Here is a 19,275-nt window from a genome sequence, read left to right on the forward strand (position 1 = left end):
AGTGAGGCCACAGGAAGCTTTGGTTCAACTGAGAGTTGGGGAGCATATGACTGGTTTTGGTGCAAAGTTGAGGAAATTGTACGCTGCATTTTCTTTTGCTGCAGTTCACCAGATACAGGAATGTGACTGCACTCTGCTGTATGAAAACCTCCAAAGGAATAATGTCCCCTGTGGAATGTGGTCTTGTGTATGACACACCCTTGAACGTGACACATCTTTAAATTCTCCTTCACCCAAACTGTCCCAATCAACATTCTGTCTTGTGTGCAGTCTCCTCTTGCTTGGTACAGACAGGAATGCTGGAATTATTGAGTCGGGGTCTAATTCATCCTTGAATCCTCCACTGCCAGTCCACTTGTACTAATTTAATGCACAATTAATCTGTCCCCAGGAAGTCAGTGTGAAAACCGTGGCAATTCCATTGTTATTTTAAACTCGACCACAGTTTGTGACATCCTTCAGCAAGAGGAAGTGGGGTTGAGTGGCTAGTTTCTGTTTTACTATTATTTAAAAACACACTTTGGAGGGATTAGTTTGGTCTGAGCTCTTAATGATCCGATTTTAGAAACCTTTTTAACCCTGTTATCTTGAATTCTGCCTTTTCCCTCCCGGAGCCTCTCTGACACCGATCTCTCCCTCTCGCTGTGTGTCTCACTGTGTCTCACTCACATGGATAAAATCAGGGTTTCTCGTACCCTGTGCTTACGCTGTACATTCTGAATTGACGAATATTTTATTAATTGTGCCTCATTCTCCACGGATGCTGCCTGCCCTGCTGTGCGCTTCCAGCATTTTCTATCATTTAGATTTCTGGCACAGTGGTTAACACTGCTGCCTCACAGCTCCAGGGATCTGGGTTCGATTCCTGGTTTGGGTCACTGTCTGAGTGGAGTTTGCACATTCTCCCTGTGTCTGTGTGGGTTTCCTCCCACGATCTGAAAGATGTGCTGGTTAGGTGCATTGGTCCGAACAGGTGCCGGACTGTGGCAACTAGGAATTTCACAGTAACTTCATTGCAGTATTAATGTAAACCTTACTTGTGACTAATAAATAAACTTTATTTTTAACTTTACTTTATCTTTGGTATTTTGTTTTTTTTTTAATCTGAATCCGGAGTCACTTCACGTGGGAGTTTCTGTGCAGTTTTGACCAGTCCCAGACTTACATTGTGACATTTTAGAATTGGTGTGAAGTGATGGTATAACAAAGTGATAACTATCGTTCAGTGATGGCCAGTTCCATTCCTGCCCTCTGTGTGCGACCTGTGCACGCTGAGAGCATATGACTGGTTTTGGGGTAAAGTTGAGGAAATTGTACGCTGCATTTTCTTTTGCTGCAGTTCACCAGATGCAGGAATGTGACTGCACTCTGCTGTATGAAAACCTCCAAAGGAATAATGTCTCCCTTGAACATGACACATCTTTAAATTCTCCTTCGTCCAAACTGGGCACAAGCTGATGACCACTGGCTGGAGATGAGTGTTATCCCGTTCACCTGAGCTGAATTCAAACCAGGTCTCCCAGTTTTCAGAGCAGAATATCGCACTGTGCAACCCCCAGAAACCAATTTTGGATTTATCGGACTTTTCAATGTGTAGAGTTTAAAAACACCTGCACTGATTGAATTCCTGGATAAGAGATTACATCAGTGTCAGACCTCTTTGTAGATATTTCTGCAGAGCAGCGGTCGTTTAACCTGGTACAGCAGGGCCAGTGTTGGAGTCCTGTGGTTGTGTGTGTGTGGGGGGGGCGAACGAGTCAGAGGGTGCCCCCCCATCCCCGGCTTAACATCTACAGAAAGAATGAACAACTTCTACCTTGTTCTAACGCGGCTTTCTCCCTGGTTACAGAGTAAGGAGGTTGGCGGGCAGCTGCATGAAGATCTGATGAAGGTTCTGAACGAGCTGTACACGGTGAGTGTGGTTTATCACTTTGCATCTACCCAGTGACTCCAAAACATAGAACACTACAGCACAAACAGGCCCTTCGGCCCACAAGTTGCGCCGATCACATCTATACCTACCAAGCCATAGATCTGTAACTCCCAATCCCAATAAATCCCATTTAGTCATCCAGAGGTCTTTTAAAAGACCCCAGTGAGTTCACCTCTACCACCACCGACAGCAGCCGATTCCACTCACTCACCACCCTCTGAGTGAAACACTTACCCCTAACATCTCCTCTGTACCTGCCCCCCAGCACCTTAAACCTGTGTCCTCTCATAGCGACCATTTCAGCCCTGGGAAATAGCCTCTGAGAATCCACCCTATCTATACCTCTCAACATTTTATAAACCTCTATCAGGTCGCTTCTCAACCTTCGTCTCTCCAGGGAGAAGAGTCCCAGCTCCCTCAACCTATCCTCAAAAGGCATGCCTCCCAATCCAGGCAACATCCTTGTAAATCTCCTCTGCACCCTCTCAATAGCTTCCACATCCTTCCTGTAGTGAGGTGACCAGAACTGCACACAGTACTCGCTGTTTCTGCTCTCATCCAAATCCAGGTGGCCACCTGTGTCGCTCAGTGCCCTGCCAAAGTTTGTACCTATTTGCTAATCACAATATTGGCCCAGTTGAGGGAACCAGGGACAGGAGGAGGTCATTCAGCTCCTCAGACTTGTTCTGCCTCTCAGTCAGATCTTGGCTGATTTAACAAAGAAAATTACAGCACAGGAACAGGCCCTTCGGCCCTCCGAGCCTTCACTGACCATGCTGCCCAACTGAACTAAAACCCCCAACCCTTCTGGGGACCATATCCCATCTTATTCATGTATTTATCAAGATGCACCTTAAAACTCACTATCGTATCTGCTTCCACTACCTCCCCTGGCAGTGGAGCTCCAGACACATAGGAACATAAGAAATAGGAGCAGGAGTAGGCCATCTAGCCCTTCGAGCCTGCCCCGCCATTCAATAAGAATGACACCCACCACACACTCTATGTAAGAAAAAAAACTAGCCTCATAAGTCTCCTTTAAACCCTGCCCCTTGCACCTTAAACCTGTGCTCCCTAGTAATTGACTCTTCAACCGGTGGGGGAAAAGCTTCTGACTATCCACTCTGTCCGTGCCCCTCATAAACATGTAGACTTCTATTAGGTCGCCCCTCAATCTCTGTTGTTCCAGTGAGAACAAACCAAGTTTCTCCACCTCTCCTCATAGCTAATGCCCTCCATAACAGGTTTGTAAGATTAGTATCTTAACTCCATTTATCCACCTTGGTTCATAATCCATAAAGCCCTTAACCCAACAAAAATCGCTCAGTTTTGAAATTTCTGACTAACCTGTCGGAATATTTTGGAGGGAGAGAGACCCGGATTTCTGCTGTCCCTTTGTGTTTGAGGGCTTCCTGACTCCACCCCTGGGTAACCCAGCCTGAATTTTAAGGATGTTATTGACTAATTTCCAGTGGGCTTGACAGGCTGCTCAATGGGGCTCAGTGTTCCTACCCTCTGTGGACAGCGCTCGCTATTAGCCACACACAGGGGGATATTGAGCTAAAGCCAGGCTGGGTTCAGATGTATTCTTTCCTGAAGGTATCAATCTCCTGAGTTTGGGGAAAATGGAATATAATCATTTGCACTCCTTAGTGAGTGAATGTGAAATCTGCCACACTGGGGAATGTGTTGAAAGTCCATTTCTGTTGAGGTGTTTGAGTAACAGCTGGAATCCAGCTTCCAGTCTAACATTGTGACTGCGCTCTCAGCGAGAATCTGAAGCACCTATTGACAAGAGAGTTCCTCGCAGAGCTGCGTGTCCAGGAGATGAACACTATCCCAACTGTTAGAGCTTCAACTATTCCGAGAATAAGGAGTGGAACGCCCTCTCCTTATTCTCAGAATATTTATATTCTAACTGTTGGGGTAGTGTTCATCAGAGCTGCCTCGAATGTTCAGTTCGATCTTCTGGCACTGAGGAACACGCTGAGTTGAAGCTTTACAGCCAGCCTGACTCTGCTCCGCTGTGGCTGAATCCGAACTCTGCGTTCACATTTGGAGTGAACGGGAAGTGGAGGTAGCTGCATTTCTGATGTAAACACACTGCAGACTTTCAGGGTGATTTATTGAGACTGATGGAAAAGTATTGACAGAGAAAACCAGATATTTCCCATCAGTCAGAAGCTGACAGTTTCCATCTACATTTCCTAATGTTTACGAGACTGGAATCCTCAATCCCATTTACACAAAATATTCACTAAAGTGGCAGAAATCAAACGACTCACCATCTGGCATCGTTTTGGAATGAATGACACAAAAGGATGAAACGTTAATTTTCTCACCTTTGTTAATATCTAATCTCCCTTAAATGATCAGCTTACCCCAGAACGAAGGGTCTCCCATTCTCCACATTGGGAAATTATTATTCCAGATGAATTGAGGCAGAGCCTGTAACCAGATCGAGAATCCCGCTCCAGCAATGGCTTTAGAAGCGGTTTTGGCCGAGGGAATCCGATTCTGATCCTGCTGTGGTTGGCTCATGGTGTGCACCAGGGGCTGGGAGGGGGAGTCCTTGTGCTTTTCAAACCTCGAGAATGCTTGATCTTGCAAGTTGCTACAATGGAAGCAGATGTGGGGTGACAAATGGGATCTAGTTCCAGATGTTTTTGCAGAATCCATCAAGGCTTTGTATCCTTCAAAGCCAGAAGTGATGTACAGTGTCTGAGTCTGTCAGAAGAGAGGCAGCTGGAATGTGTTTGAAGGGAAAGTTTGCAATGTTGAGACTTCAGTCTTTAACGAGATGTTTAGCAGCAGCTGAAAAGGGGATAGGTGACTCGAGTCCCCATCACCCTCGAGGCGATGACTTTGAGGTTGTTTTGCAAGACCATGTGATTAACAGTTGCTGTGAAGTGATGACGCCAAACCAGACATGAAGGCAGATGAAGAGGGTCCAGTTTAATGCTGCGCTAAGTCTGTCAGAGTCATGTTGACATGATAACTCCTAACCCGATAGGTCATTGGTAACACAATTCTCTAGTGGACCACTGGGGGCAGGGCCACAACAAACAGACCAAAAGAGAAAACGCTGGAAAATCTCAGCAGGTCTGGCAGCATCTGTAAGGAGAGAAAAGAGCTGACGTTTCGAGTCCAGGTGACCCTTTGTCAAAGCTGGATTGAGAGATGGAACGAGTTCAGCGAGGTGGAGGAGAGGGCTGGTGGATGGGAATTATTCAGGCCTCTTTTCAAGGAAGAAGCGAAGAGCTCTCGGGATGGAGGTGTAGAGAGATTGTTCACCCATGGTGAATAGGAGGCACTTAGAGCCTGCGAACTGGAAGCTGTCAATATGATGCAGGGCATCAGAGGAATCCTGGATGTAGGTGGGGAGGGAATGGACCAGGGGAGTGAGGATGGGGTCAAGCTAAGAGGAAATAAGCTCAGTGCGGCAGGATCATGCTGACACAATGGGCCCACCAGGACAGTTGCTTTTGTGGATTTTGGGAAGCAGTAGAAGCAGACTGTCCGCGGTTTGGGAGAGTATGAGGTTAGAAGCTGTGCAGGGGGGGGGGGAGGCGAGGCACCCAGCTTTGACAAAGCTTCTGCCAAACCTCCTGAGGTTTTCCAGCATTTTCTCTTTCGGTTTCAGATTCCAGCATTCACAGTAATTTGCTTTTATCCAGAAACAGACCATTTGCCCAATCAGTCCATGGACTCTGTCAATATTTACTTTCCCTTGTGCCTCCTTTATTTATTCCTCCTTCCTTCCATTTGACCCACGGTTTTGTTAGAATCACTCATTTCTGGCTGGGCTTTTCACAATTCTTTAGTCCTAAATCCTGTATTTAATTTTGGAACAAAGTTCTCTTGTTTCAGATCCTCCCTCACTGCATCAGTCTGTTTCTGTTAGTTCTGTCCCACACTTGGTATTTTAAGCATCTCTGTTAGATTGTCCCTTTAATCTCCTCTCTTCTAATAAAACAAACCTCATTTCAATCGCATTAAGATCAAACCTTGCTCCCCACTCCCTTCCCTTTGCCTCTGGCAGTTATTCATTCGATCACCCCATTGCTGCCCATTCCATTTCTTTACTTCCTTCCCTCCACCTTGCCCCCACTTCCTACCCCTCAGAGACCTCCTCTTAGGATGTGTCTCAGCTCTCCTTTCCCCCCCCCATTCTCCATTCCTTCCTCCCCAATCCGTCTCCTTTCCCTATCCCACCTTCTCCATCCTTCCCTCCCTCAATCCCTCTCCTTTCCCAATCCTACTCTCTCCAATCCCTATCCCACCATTTCAATCTGCCTTTGCCTACCCCACTCTATCCAATTCCCTTCCTCTAACCCCATACTTACCATTCACCATATCTCTCTTCTCATTGGAACTTGTTCTGGGACATCTCAGTGCGCGAGGAGTGTTTTAGAAAGGCGAGTTATTGGAATGGATGGCGGACAGTTTTGTGGAAAATGCTGCTTGCCTCTTCTGGCCAAGGGATCTTTCCATGATTCCCTTTAGATTGTCTGAAGTTTGAGGGAGAGGAGTTGAAACCCTTTCATTAAGTAACAGTTTGTGCTGTGATTATAATCCACACATTGCTGGTTGGTCAAAATTCGACATTCGGATTCCGATGTGATTTAGGCCAACAAGGTCAAACACTTCCCCTGCACGGAGTGGTTCCTCCAGAACTTCCTGAGCAGTAGTCTCGTTCTCTGAGTAGATATTCTGATTTGGGGCGGCACGGTGGCACACTGGTTAGCACTGCTACCTCTCAGCGCCAGCGGCATGATTTCGATTCCAGTCCACCACCACCTCCTTTCGGTTTGTGTGTGTGTGTCCCATCTATTCCAAATCCCTCCATTCTCCCTCCCTCCCTCCCTGCAAATTCCTGCTTTTTATCTTGCATTTTTTTTAATACAAGCCAACAGGGCCTTTATTTAATATCTAATCCATAAGATTGCACCGCAGACAATGCAGTACTGCCTCAGTGTGCCATTGCGTTTGTGCTTAAGTCTGCAGTATAGTCTCGTGCAGAGTTTGCACATTCTCCCCATGTCTGTGTGGGTTTCCTCCAGGTGCTTTGGTTTCCTCCCACAGTCCAAAGATGTGAGAGTTAGAGCAGTTAGCATGCTAAATTGACCAGGATGTCAGGAGGATTAGCAGGGTAAGTATGTGGGGCTACGGGATAAGGCCTGGATAGGATTGTGGTCAGTGCCGATTTGATGGGCCGAATGGCCTATTTCTGCAGTGTCAGGATTCCAGAGTAGGACAGTTGATTGCTCAGAATACAGTTTGGTCAGTGAATAATTGAGATGTGAGGATGGATGGAAGTTTTGCTGGGTTAACGTTGGGTCAGAAAGCTTTTCTCCAGAGGTTTTGATCCGGAGATTAACTGGGTGATCGGAGTCAGAAGTCCATTGAACGATAGGATGAAGAGTTGTACCCAGTAAGATCCGTCTGTCACTGGGGATTTTCGGAAAATGCCTCAGAACCCTCCTGCTATTGGATCCTTTTCCTGAAACCTTCAAACATATTCCTTCAGTTTCTCTTTGAACGACTTAGACACACACAATGGTCATAGCTTCTGAGGATTTAAAGCCTAAATGGGTCCTCGAATAACATCTGGCCGTGGCTGCTGTGTGTCTCCCGCATCGGTCTGCCCCCCCCCCCCAATCTAAAAAATGAATCAAATAACTGCTGACGTCATCATTCTTTTTCTAAAGGCCTGTGGTCATGGTCAGAATATCCTGCACTCTGCTATTTCCACTGCTCTTCCACCTTGTTTGTGATCTTTTAATTGTTTTTTATGGTAGACTCTCGGGAACAAAAATCGCTGGAAGATTCATAAGAACATAAGAACATAAGAAATAGGAGCAGGAGTAGGCCATCTGGCCCTTCGAGCCTGCCCCGCCATTCAATAAGATCATGGCTGATCTGTCGTGGCTCAGTTCCACTTTCCCGCCCTCTCCCCATAACCCTTAATCCCCTCTCTTATCAAAAACCCATCAACCCGCTTCTTAAAAATATTTAGCGAGGCAGCCTCCACCACTTCAACGGGCAGAGAATTCCAGAGATTCACCACCCTTTGAGTGAAGAAGTTCCTCCTCAACTCCGTTCTGAACCGCCCCCCCTTTATCTTGAGGCTGTGCCCCCTAGTCCTACTGTCTTTTTTGAGCGGGAAGAGTCTTTCCACCTCTATCCTATCCATCCCATTCATCATCTTATACGTCTCAATGAGATCTCCCCTCATTCTTCTAAACTCTAACGAGTACAAGCCTAGTTTATTCAGCCTCTCCTCATAGCTCAACCCCCTCAACTCCGGTATCAGCCTAGTAAACCTCCTCTGCACTCCCTCCAAGGCCAAAATATCCTTGCGCAGGTGCGGCGCCCAAAACTGCACACAGTACTCCAGCTGCGGCCTCACCAGTGCCCTATACAGCTGCAGCAAGACCTCCCTACTTTTATATTCAATCCCCCTCGCTATGAAGGCCAGCATCCCATTCGCCTTCCTGACCACCTGCTGCACCTGCAGGCTGGGTTTTTGCGACTCATGCACAAGGACCCCGAGGTCCCTCTGCACCGTCGCCTGCTGCAGTTTTTCGCCACGTAAGTAATAGTCCTTCCTACCATTCTTCCTACCAAAGTGGACCACCTCACACTTGCCAACATTAAATTCCATTTGCCATTTCCTGGCCCATTCGCCCAGCCTATCTAGATCCTTCTGCAGACTCTCCACACCCTCCGCACAATTTGCCTTTCCCCCAATCTTGGTGTCATCAGCAAATTTCGACACCCTACACTCGGTTCCCTCCTCCAGATCATCTATATAAATGGTAAATAGCTGAGGCCCCAGCACCGACCCCTGGGGCACCCCACTAGTCACCAACCGCCAATCTGAATAGCACCCATTGACCCCGACTCTCTGCCTCCTATTTGACAACCAATCCTCTATCCACGCTAACACCCTACCCCCAACTCCATGTCCTCTGACCTTCTGCAGTAACCTCTTGTGAGGTACCTTATCAAACGCCTTCTGAAAATCCAGAAAGACCACATCCACCGGCACTCCTCTATCCACCGCCCTAGACACATCCTCATAGAACTCCAGTAAATTTGTCAGACACGACTTCCCTTTAATGAAACCGTGTTGCGTCTGCCCTATCAAGCAATTCCCTTCAAGATGCCTCGCAATTTCCTCCTTAATGACGGATTCTAACATTTTACCTACCACAGACGTTAAACTAACCGGCCTGTAATTCCCCGCCTTTTGCCTGGCACCCTTCTTAAACAACGGCGTAACATTAGCCGTTTTCCAATCCTCCGGCACTTCCCCGGAATCCAGCGACGTCTGGAAAATAACCACCAAGGCATCCACTATCACCTCCGCCATTTCTTTCAGAACCCTCGGATGCATTCCATCCGGTCCTGGGGACTTGTCCACAATCAGCCCCTCCAGTCTGTTGCGCACCACCTCTCTAGTAACAGTAATGTCATTAAGACCCTCCAGTCCTACCACCTTTCCATCGCTAACACCCGGCAAATTATTCACGTCCTCCTCCGTGAAGACAGAAACAAAAAAGTTATTCAAGACCTTAGCCATATCCCCATCCCCTACCACTAGGTCCCCTTTCTCATCCTCTAAGGGACCAACGTTCACCCTAGCCAGCCTCTTCCTTTTTATATATTTATAAAAACTCTTGCTATCCTTTTTTATATTAAGCGCTAGCCCAGCTTCATAGCTTCTTCTACCCTCCTTTATCAACTTTTTTGTCAATCTTTGTTGACATTTAAACCTCTCCCAATCCTCTTCTCGCCCACTGCTCTTAGCTACTCTAAATTCCTCCGCTTTTAATTTAACACTTTCCTTCACCTCCTTCGTTATCCACGGCTTATTACCTCTCTTCCTACTGTCCTTTTTAACCATCGGAATAAATTTCTGCTGAGCACCAAGAAAGATCTCCTTAAAGATCCTCCACTGCTCCTCAGCAGACCTACCTTCCAACGCGCTCCCCCAGTCCACATTCGCCAATTCTTCTCTCATCCTACCATACTCCCCTCTATTCAAACAAAGGACACGTGTCCGGGAACCCACTTTCTCCTCCTCCATCTGCAACAGAAACTCCACCATACAATGATCACTCTCTCCAAGAGGATCCTTCACCTCAAGGTCCCTAATTCTACCCGCCTCATTACATAGCACCAGATCCAAGATAGCTCGCTCCCTCGTCGGCTCCAACACACACTGTTCCAGGAAACTATCCCGGCAGCATTCCAAGAACTCCTCCTCGAGCCCACCTCGTCCAACATGGGTCGACCAATCAATATGCAGATTGAAATCCCCCATAACTACTGCCGTCCCATTCCTGCACGCCGCACTTATTTGCGCGTTAACAGCCCGCCCCACCTCCAGATCATTATTCGGGGGCCTATAGACGACACCCACCAGCGTCTTCCTCCCTTTGCTGTTCCTAATCTCCACCCACAACGATTCCACTTTCTGCTCTTTGGCTCCGATATCATCCCTTGCTACCACCTTGATGCTGTCCTTAATCAGCAGAGCTACGCCACCCCCTCTTTCCTCCTGCCTATCCTTCCTAAACACTTGATAGCCCTGTACATTCATCTCCCAGTCCCTGTCACCTTGCAGCCACGTCTCTGTAATGGCCACCAGATCGTATCCATTTGTGTCGATCTGCGCCACCAGCTCATCCACTTTATTCCGAATGCTTCGTGCATTCAGATAAAGCGCTTTCATCCCAGCCTTCTTCTGGACCCTATTTGCCGTAACGCCACCACTTGGGACATCCTCAGCCTCTTCCCTTACCTGTACCCTATCCTTAACTGTAGACCTCCTAACATCACCTACCCTCGCACCCTCCCCCCCCCTAATTAGTTTAAAGCCCTGTCTACAGTCCTCTTTACTCGATTCGCCAGCACTCTGGTCCCAGCACGATTCAGACCAACCCCATCCCGCCCGAACAAGTCCCCTGCCGCCCTCTTTCAACAAAAGCCTCTGGCCCTCAGCGAGTAGCATTGGCACAGATTAAAACATTCTGCTTTTCTCGTGTTTCGCTTTGGGCTGCCTTCGTTTTCTTTCATTCCTCTGGCTCAGAAGCAATGACCCGTGCCAATGGATGTGTTGGAATGTTTGGCAATAAGGCAGCTGGCGTCACTGGGCCGATACACCCAGTTGTTCAGTGGATGGTGGGCACTGCAGATGTGCTCTGAAGAACCGCTCCAGGTGGGGCAGTCCCTCCCCTGACTCTGTGACTGGGGAAACCGGGAGGCGCAGAGTTGTGTGACTGACACAAGCAGTGGGAACAGAGCCCTGCTGATTTCTGGGTCAGTGTACCGGCATCCAGAATATTCTTGGGTCAGAGCCCGCAGCATCCCGGCGTTAAACAAGACTCTCGTGCTTTCACCACTCCCAGTAATTTCTAAATCCCGATAGCGACAAGCTACACTTTTTGGACTTTAGATTATTCCTCTCCCAGTAACAGCAGAGAAACATGAGGTTATGTTTGCGAGACCTTTGCAACTCGCTGATTAGTCCTGAAGTGCAGTTACTGTTGTCCAGGAGGTAACTAGAATCATTGAGGTTTACAGCAGGGAAACAGGCCCTTCGGCCCAACTTGTCCATGCTGCCTTTTTTTTAAACCCTGATGCTAGTCGCAATTGCTCACATTTGGCCCACACCCCTCTATACCCATCTTACCCATGTAACTGTCCAAGTGCTTTTCAAAAGACAAAATTGTACCTGCCTCTACTACTACCTCTGGCAGCTTGTTCCAGACACTCACTACGCTCTGTGTGAAAACATTGCCCCTCTGGACATTTCTGTATCTCTCCCCTCTCACCTTAAACCTATGCCCTCTAGTTTTAGACTCCCCTACCTTTGGGAAAAGATGTTCACTATCTAGCTGATCTGTACCCTTCATTATTTTATAAATCCCTATTAGGTCATCCCTCAGCCTCCTACATTCCAGGAGAAAAAGTCCCAGTCTATCCAGCCTCTCCTTATAACTCAATCCATCAAGTCCTGGTAGCATCCTAGTAAATCTTTTCTGCATTCTTTCTAGTTTAGTAATATCCTTTCTATATGACCTATAACCACTTGTATTACACAGCATAATCCCCAACATCAATAAGTGAGATAAATGAGCAATAAACTTGTTTATCGTGGTTTTGGTTAAGGGGAGGAATGTTGGCCAAGAGAGTGAGAGAATTCTTTGTTGTCATGTTGGGATCCAAGAGACTGAATGAGGCAATAAGACCTCATTTTAACTCCCTAGAAAAGCAGCACCTCTGACAGAGCGGCACTCCAGCAGTCATGTGGTACTGAAGTGTTAACCTGGATCATGTACTCAGGGTCCGGTAATGGGCCTTGAACCCATGAACTTCTGACTCAAAATCAAGTGTGTTACCCACTGAGCCAAGCTGATCCTTGGAAGTGGATGAGATGAATCGATAAGAGGTTATAAGATGGAGCTTACAAACCTTTAGATTTTAGGTGGGGAGTCAGTTGTGGGAAATAAAGGCTGTGGTACTTTTGAGCTTTTGGGAAAAGTGGTACAGGGGAGGAGACCCAAGTCTTCAGCTAGTTTGTGGGTAAATCTTCTGCTGATCTGTTGGTGAGACATAGAGGTCAGGAGAAGCTTGGGTTTGACTGATTTATCTAGATGGGACTTCAGGATTCAGTGCTCTTGGTTAAAGGAGGATAAAATTCACATCAGTCCATCCTCTCCCGGTTGTTTAAGGAGTCCCTGCTGGAGAGCATGTATTCATGGTTTTAGTTGTGATGCCCTTGCAGTTCAATAGTCCTGTACTGCATACATGAGGAGTTCTCTCTGGGTGAGACACCACCGGGTGTTTGAACATCTTTGAAGTTGACTGGGGCAAGAGGGTCAGTGAACACAGGACACAGGAAGAAAACTCTTATCATCTTAGGTTTCTGATAGACAAGGGAATTAAGGGTTATGGGGAGAAAGCAGGAAAGTGGAACTGATCCACTTCAGGTCAGCCATGATCTTATTGAATGGCGGGGCAGGCTCGAAGGGCTAGATGGCCAACTCCTGCTCCTATTTCTTATGTTCTTATCATAGAGTCCCCCACAGTGCAGGAAGAGGCCATTCAGCCCACACCCCACCCAGCCCCTATCCCTATAATGATACTAACTTACCCTACCAACCCTCTGACATTAACAAGCAATTTAACATGGCCAATCAACCCAACCTGCACATTTTTGGACTGAGGAAACTGGAGCACCAGGAAGAAACCCACGCAGACATGGGGAGAATATGCAACTCCACACAACCCAAGCTGGGAATCGAACCTGGAACCCTGGCGCTATGAGGCAGCAGTGCTAACCACTGTGCCACCCATGAACTGGTTGACTAGTGATTGTCCTTTTCAGACCATCATTTCAAATGATCAGTGGGGTTACCTAGCAATGATCTCTTGAAAAGAGATGGTAAACTGTTCTCATTTTGTGCAGTTATAATTCCTCAACCTAATTAAGAATGTATTCCACTAAGACACAGATACTCAGGCTTGGAGATTGTTCTGGGCTGTCTGTGCAGAGATTTAATTTAAATTATGACCCAGAGCAATTTCTTTAAAATGAAACAATTTCTGTGACCTTTCTTTCACCATGACTGAGATTCCAGCTCAATATCCCTAAAACTGCTTGGTATCTGGGAGTTTAATTCCCTTTCGTTGTGATATATTTAGCGCAGAGTCAGTGTTGAATTCCTGGCCGTGTCTGTTGTCGTACAGTCATTAGCCTATTTATGTGAAACAGTTTCGAATGACGTGTTGAAACATAAGAACATAAGAAATAGGAGCAGGAGTAGGCCATCTAGCCCTTCGAGCCTGCCCCGCCATTCAATAAGATCATGGCTGATCTGTCGTGGCTCAGTTCCACCTTCCCGCCCTCTCCCCATAACCCTTAATCCCCTCTCCTATCAAAAACCCATCAACCCGCGTCTTAAAAATATTTAGCGAGGCAGCCTCCACCACCTCAACGGGCAGAGAATTCCAGAGATTCACCACCCTTTGAGTGAAGAAGTTCCTCCTCAACTCCGTTCTAAACCGCCCCCCCTTTATCTTGAGGCTGTGCCCCCTAGTCCTAAACGGGTCGACCAGCTCACTCACGGGTCCATCTGGAGGCAGATGGAGTTGATACAGAGCTCCCCCATCCCCACACTCTTCAGATCTTCCTCAAACTGACCCCCCTGTCCTGCCCTGTTGTAGACCATGTCATCTGCTGGATAAAAGCAAATTACTGCAGATGCTGGAATCTGAAACCAAAAGAGAAAATGCTGGAAAATCTCAGCGGGTCAGGAAGCATCTGTAAGGAGAGAAAAGAGCTGACGTTTTGAGTCCAGATAAGCCTTTGTCATTTGGTGGAGTTATTTAACACTTGATTTATTATTGTCACATGTATTAACATGCAGTGGAAAGTATTGTTTCTTGCGCGCTATACAGACAAAGCATACCATTCATAGAGAAAGAAAGGAGAGAGTACAGAATGTAGTGTTACAGTCACAGCTAGGTTGTAGAAAAAGATCAACATAATACAAGGTAAATCCATTCGAAAGCCTGACAGCAGCAGAGAAGAAGCTGTTTGTGAGTTGGTTGGTACGTGACCTCAAACTTCTGTGTTTTTTTTTCTGAAGGCAGAAGGTGGAAGAGAGAATGTCCGGGGTGGGTGGGGTCCTTAATTATTCTGCTGCTTTGCCGAGTCAATGGGAAGTGTAGACTGAGTCAGTGGATGGGAAGCTGGTTTGCGTGATGGATTGGGGTGATGTGGGGATAGAGTCACTAAACAGCAGAGATACTCTCTGATGGGAAATCAAACTTGGTGTGTTAGCTGTTGTCTTAGTTGCAGAAGAAAGCGGAGAATGCATTTAGGGGTTTAGTTATTTTACTGGTGAATTATGTTGTGCCTGGAAGCCAGCTCTCTCTCTCTCTCTCTCTCTCTCTCTGCCATTATGTCCAAGAACTTCTGCTAGGCCTCAACCAGAATGGCCGTGTGACTGCTGCTAGGAAGGACCTGCTTTGAATCAGAGTTTTACAGCACTGAAAGAGGCCCTTCAGCCCATCCTGTCTGCACTGGCCTTCAGGCACCTATCTATTCTAATCCATTTTGCAGCACTTGCTCCGTAGTTTCACATGCTGTGGCATTTCACGTGCTCATCTAAATGCTGCTTAAATATTGTGAGGGTTCCCACCACCCTTCCAGACAGATATTACAGATTCCCACCACGCTGTGGGTGAAAGAAGTATTTCCTCAAATCCCCTGTCCCGACCTTCAATCAGGTTATTGACACCTCTACGAAGGGGGAAGAGATTCTTCCTATCCGTCCTATCTGTGTCCCTCATCGTTTAATACACCTCAATCAATACCCCCTCGGTCTTCTCTGTTCCAAGGAAAACGATCCCAGCCTATCCAGCCTCTAACACACTCCAGCCTAGGCAGCATCTTGGTGAATCTCCTCCGCAATCTCACCCTCCCTATAGTGTGGCACACAGTACTCTAGCTGTGGCCTAACGAGGGTTTTCTGCAGCACCATCATAACCTCCCTGCTCTTATATTCTCTGCCTCAGCAAGTATCCCATGTGCCGCCATCTTATCCACCTTATCTACCTGTCCTGCTGTCTTCAGGAATCTATGGACCCCTCTATCCTCTGTACTTCCTTGCATCCTACTGTTCAGTGTATATTCCCTGCCTTGTTAGACCTCCCATCACCAGGGTTAAATTCCATTTTCTGTTTTTCTGCCCTTCAGACCGCCCCCATCTAGATCGGCCTGTGCCCTAACGGGTTTCCTCCTCGCCGTTTATCACCACCACTTTTTATTCATCTGCCCAAGATGGAAGAAGGGGGAGCCCCAGTTTTTTGGCCTGTCCCTCAGCTACAGGCCTGGAGTCTGCTTCCCTGTCGCCCCCACACCTGAGAGAGCCGATAGTCCCAGATTGCTCATCAGCCTGCCGCAGTCTCATGGCACCAAGTATTGGTTTGTGTTCAAGTGTTTGGAAAGGCAATGAAACATGCCACACGCACACGTTAAAATGGCCCCGTTATCGGAAACTCCTGTATCGCAGTCACGACCCTGGCACCTGCCATCAGTAGTTTTCAGGTTGGAGTTAAATAAGATGCCCTGATGAGTAGATGTCCTTCACTGGCAGAATTCCTTGAGTACACACGGTAAACACGTGTAATCACACTCTGAAGAGGTGTTCAAGATGATGAAAGGATTTGATTGAGAGAAATGATTCCCTCTGGGGAGGGAGGCCAGAATAAGGGGCATCATCTTCAGATTGGAACTCAGCTGCTGAGGGATGATATCAGGAAGCATTTCTTCACCCCGAGGGATGTGGAAATCTAGAACTTCCTCCCCAAAGAAAGATGTGGGTGCTGCTGGGGAATTAAACATTTTAACACGGAGGTTGGTGGATCTTGGTTGGGAGGAAGTTGATGGAGCGAAGATTGAAGGTCACTGGAGTTGAGGTACACACCAGTCATCATGTAATTGAATGTGGGGCAGCATCAAGGGACTGAATGGTCTCCTTGCTTAGTTAAACCCACCCCCATTACACACTTGTTCTGGGATCAAGTTATGCAATTTTTTATCACAATGCAGAGGGAGCTTTACTCTGTATCTAACCCCGTGCTGTAACTGTCCTGGGAGTGTTTGATGGGGGGACAGTGCAGAGGGAGCTTTACTCTGTATCTAACCCCATGCTGTACCTGTCCTGGGAGTGTTTGATGGGGGAACAGTGTAGAGGGAACTTTACTCTGTATCTAACCCCGTGCTGTACCTGTCCTGGGAGTGTTTGATGGGGGGACAGTGTAGAGGGAGCTTTACTCTGTATCTCACCCCGTGCTGTACCTGTCCTGGGAGTGTTTGATGGGGGGGACAGTGTAGAGGGAGCTTTACTCTGTATCTAACCCCATGCTGTACCTGTCCTGGGAGTGTTTGATGGGGGGACAGTGCAGAGGGAGCTTTACTCTGTATCTAACCCCGTGCTGTACCTGTCCTGGGAGTGTTTGATGGGGGAACAGTGTAGAGGGAACTTTACTCTGTATCTCACCCCGTGCTGTACCTGTCCTGGGAGTGTTTGATGGGGGACAGTGTAGAGGGAGCTTTACTCTGTATCTAACCCCGTGCTGTACCTGTCCTGGGAGTGTTTGATGGGGGACAGTGTAGAGGGAGCTTTACTCTGTATCTAACCCCGTGCTGTACCTGTCCTGGGAGTGTTTGATGGGGGAACAGTGTAGAGGGAACTTTACTCTGTATCTCACCCCGTGCTGTACCTGTCCTGGGAGTGTTTGATGGGGGGACAGTGTAGAGGGAGCTTTACTCTGTATCTAACCCCATGCTGTACCTGTCCTGGGAGTGTTTGATGGGGGGACAGTGTAGAGGGAGCTTTACTCTGTATCTCACCCTGTGCTGTACCTGTCCTGGGAGTGTTTGATGATAATTATAAAGGATTCCATTTCCAAATATCAACCTTTGTTGAAGGCAGATTTCTCTGTGAATGTGAATTGTGAGTAAATGTCTCTGCAGGTTATGAAGACCTATCACATGTACAATGCTGACAGTATTAGTGCGGAGGGGAAGCTGAAAGAGGCAGAGAAACAGGAGGAGAAGCAGATTGGCCGCTCGGTGAAGCAGGAGGATCGACTGGTCGGGCGCTCCCCTGACCCCGCGGCAAACATTCGATTTGAGGAGAAGCACCAGAGACGCAGCTCAGTCCGGAAGATCGAGAAAATGAAGGAAAAGGTTTGTCCTTTGAAGTTCTGCCCTCCTCCTCACCCTTCGGCTTGTCTCAGTGACTGTGGTTTCATAGAATCTCCACAGTGCAGAAGGAGGCCATTCGGCCCATTGGGCTCTGCTCTGACTTTCCAACAGAGCATTTTACCCAAGCCCCATCCTTGTAACCCTACTATTTTATCCCACTCATCCCTCTAACATTGCAAATCTTGGGATACTAAAGGGCAATTTAACACAGCCAATCCATCCCACCGGCACATCTTGATGGGAGGAAACTGGAGCGCCCAGAGGAAACCCGTACAGACACGGGAAGAATTTACAAACTTCATCGAGTCATCCCAGACCAGAATCGAACCGGAGTCCCTGGCGTTGTGAGGCAGCAGCCCTAACCACTGTGCCACCATGCCAGCCATGTGTGTGAGCTCCCACTGAATGTGTTAACAAACCGTGTCCAAGCCTCTGCCTCTCCTCAGGATTTTGAGCAGGGTGATTGGAGAGAGATCACTTGAGGAGACTCTGGCTGATGCAACCCAAATCCAGGACTCTGCTTATCCTGTTTAGCTCCATTCTACACAGTGAGAAACCTATAGAATGGAATTGGGCAGCACGGTGCCACAGTGGTTAGCATTGCTGCTTTTCAGTGCCAGGGACCCAGGTTCAATTCCCGACTTGGGTCACTGTCTGCACATTCTCCCCGTGTCTGTGTGGGTTTCCTCCCACAGTGCGAAAGATGTGCAGGTTAGGGTGCATTGACCATGTAAAATCTCCCCCAGTGTACCCGAACAGACGCCGGAGTGTCGCAACTAGAGGATTTTTCACAGTAACTTCATTGCAGTGTTAATGCAAGCCTAAAACCTTAAACTCTACATCAAATTGGAGCTGTTAATTACAGGCTGCACAGTGATGCACACCCTTTTAATCTACACCAGAAATCTCCTTCCGCGTCTGTGCTGGAATCCCCCACTGCTGCTGAGAGTGAATGGAGTTTTGGCTGGAATGCCAAATTCACTTTCTCACATGCAGTGGGAGAAGGGGGGAGAGTAGGCGAGGGGTGGGGATGGGGGGGAATAGGGGGAGAGTAGGCGAGGGGTGGGGATGGGGGGGAATAGGGGGAGAGTAGGCGAGGGGTGGGATGGGGGTCTTGGGGGAGAGGGATGAGGGGTGGGAATGGGATGGTTGGGGGGAGAGGGGGGGATGGGGGGGTTAGGGGGCAGGGAGGAGGGCAGGAGGAGAGGGGGTGAGGAGTGGGGATGGGGGAGGACGAGGAGTTCCTCACGTGCTGATCTCAGGTTATTTGCTAATTCTGGGTTTTCCAATTCCATGTGTGCCAGCGACAGTTTAACTCTTGATTGTTGCCGTTTTTCTTTCCAGCGTCAGGCAAAGTACACGGAGAACAAACTCAAGGCCGTAAAGGCGAGGAATGAATACATTCTGGCTTTGGAGGCTACCAACAGCTCCGTCTTCAAGTATTACATCCACGATCTGTCTGACCTCCTCGATGTGAGTACATCATCTGTCCCAACCAACCTATCCCCTCTCTGCTTCAACCTCTTCAAAGGGTTATGTTTTGAGGGCA

At 47.8% G+C, this 19,275-nt stretch overlaps 1 protein-coding gene across 1 annotated transcript in view; it reads left to right on the top strand.

Annotated features, from left to right (window-relative positions):
* The window catches only part of srgap2 (SLIT-ROBO Rho GTPase activating protein 2), a 182,716-nt gene that overhangs the window by 109,538 nt on the left and 53,903 nt on the right, over positions 1–19,275 (top strand). The window contains exons 5-7 of the mRNA XM_080209671.1: positions 1,850–1,912; positions 17,493–17,708; positions 19,071–19,199. Of these exons, the coding sequence (XP_080065797.1) occupies positions 1,850–1,912; positions 17,493–17,708; positions 19,071–19,199 (408 nt within the window). The remainder of the gene's footprint in view (positions 1–1,849; positions 1,913–17,492; positions 17,709–19,070; positions 19,200–19,275) is intronic.

This window comes from Carcharhinus amblyrhynchos, chromosome 22, assembly GCF_965287045.1.
Source record: "Carcharhinus amblyrhynchos chromosome 22, sCarAmb.v2.hapA, whole genome shotgun sequence".
In the NCBI taxonomy this organism is placed as follows: domain Eukaryota; kingdom Metazoa; phylum Chordata; class Chondrichthyes; order Carcharhiniformes; family Carcharhinidae; genus Carcharhinus; species Carcharhinus amblyrhynchos.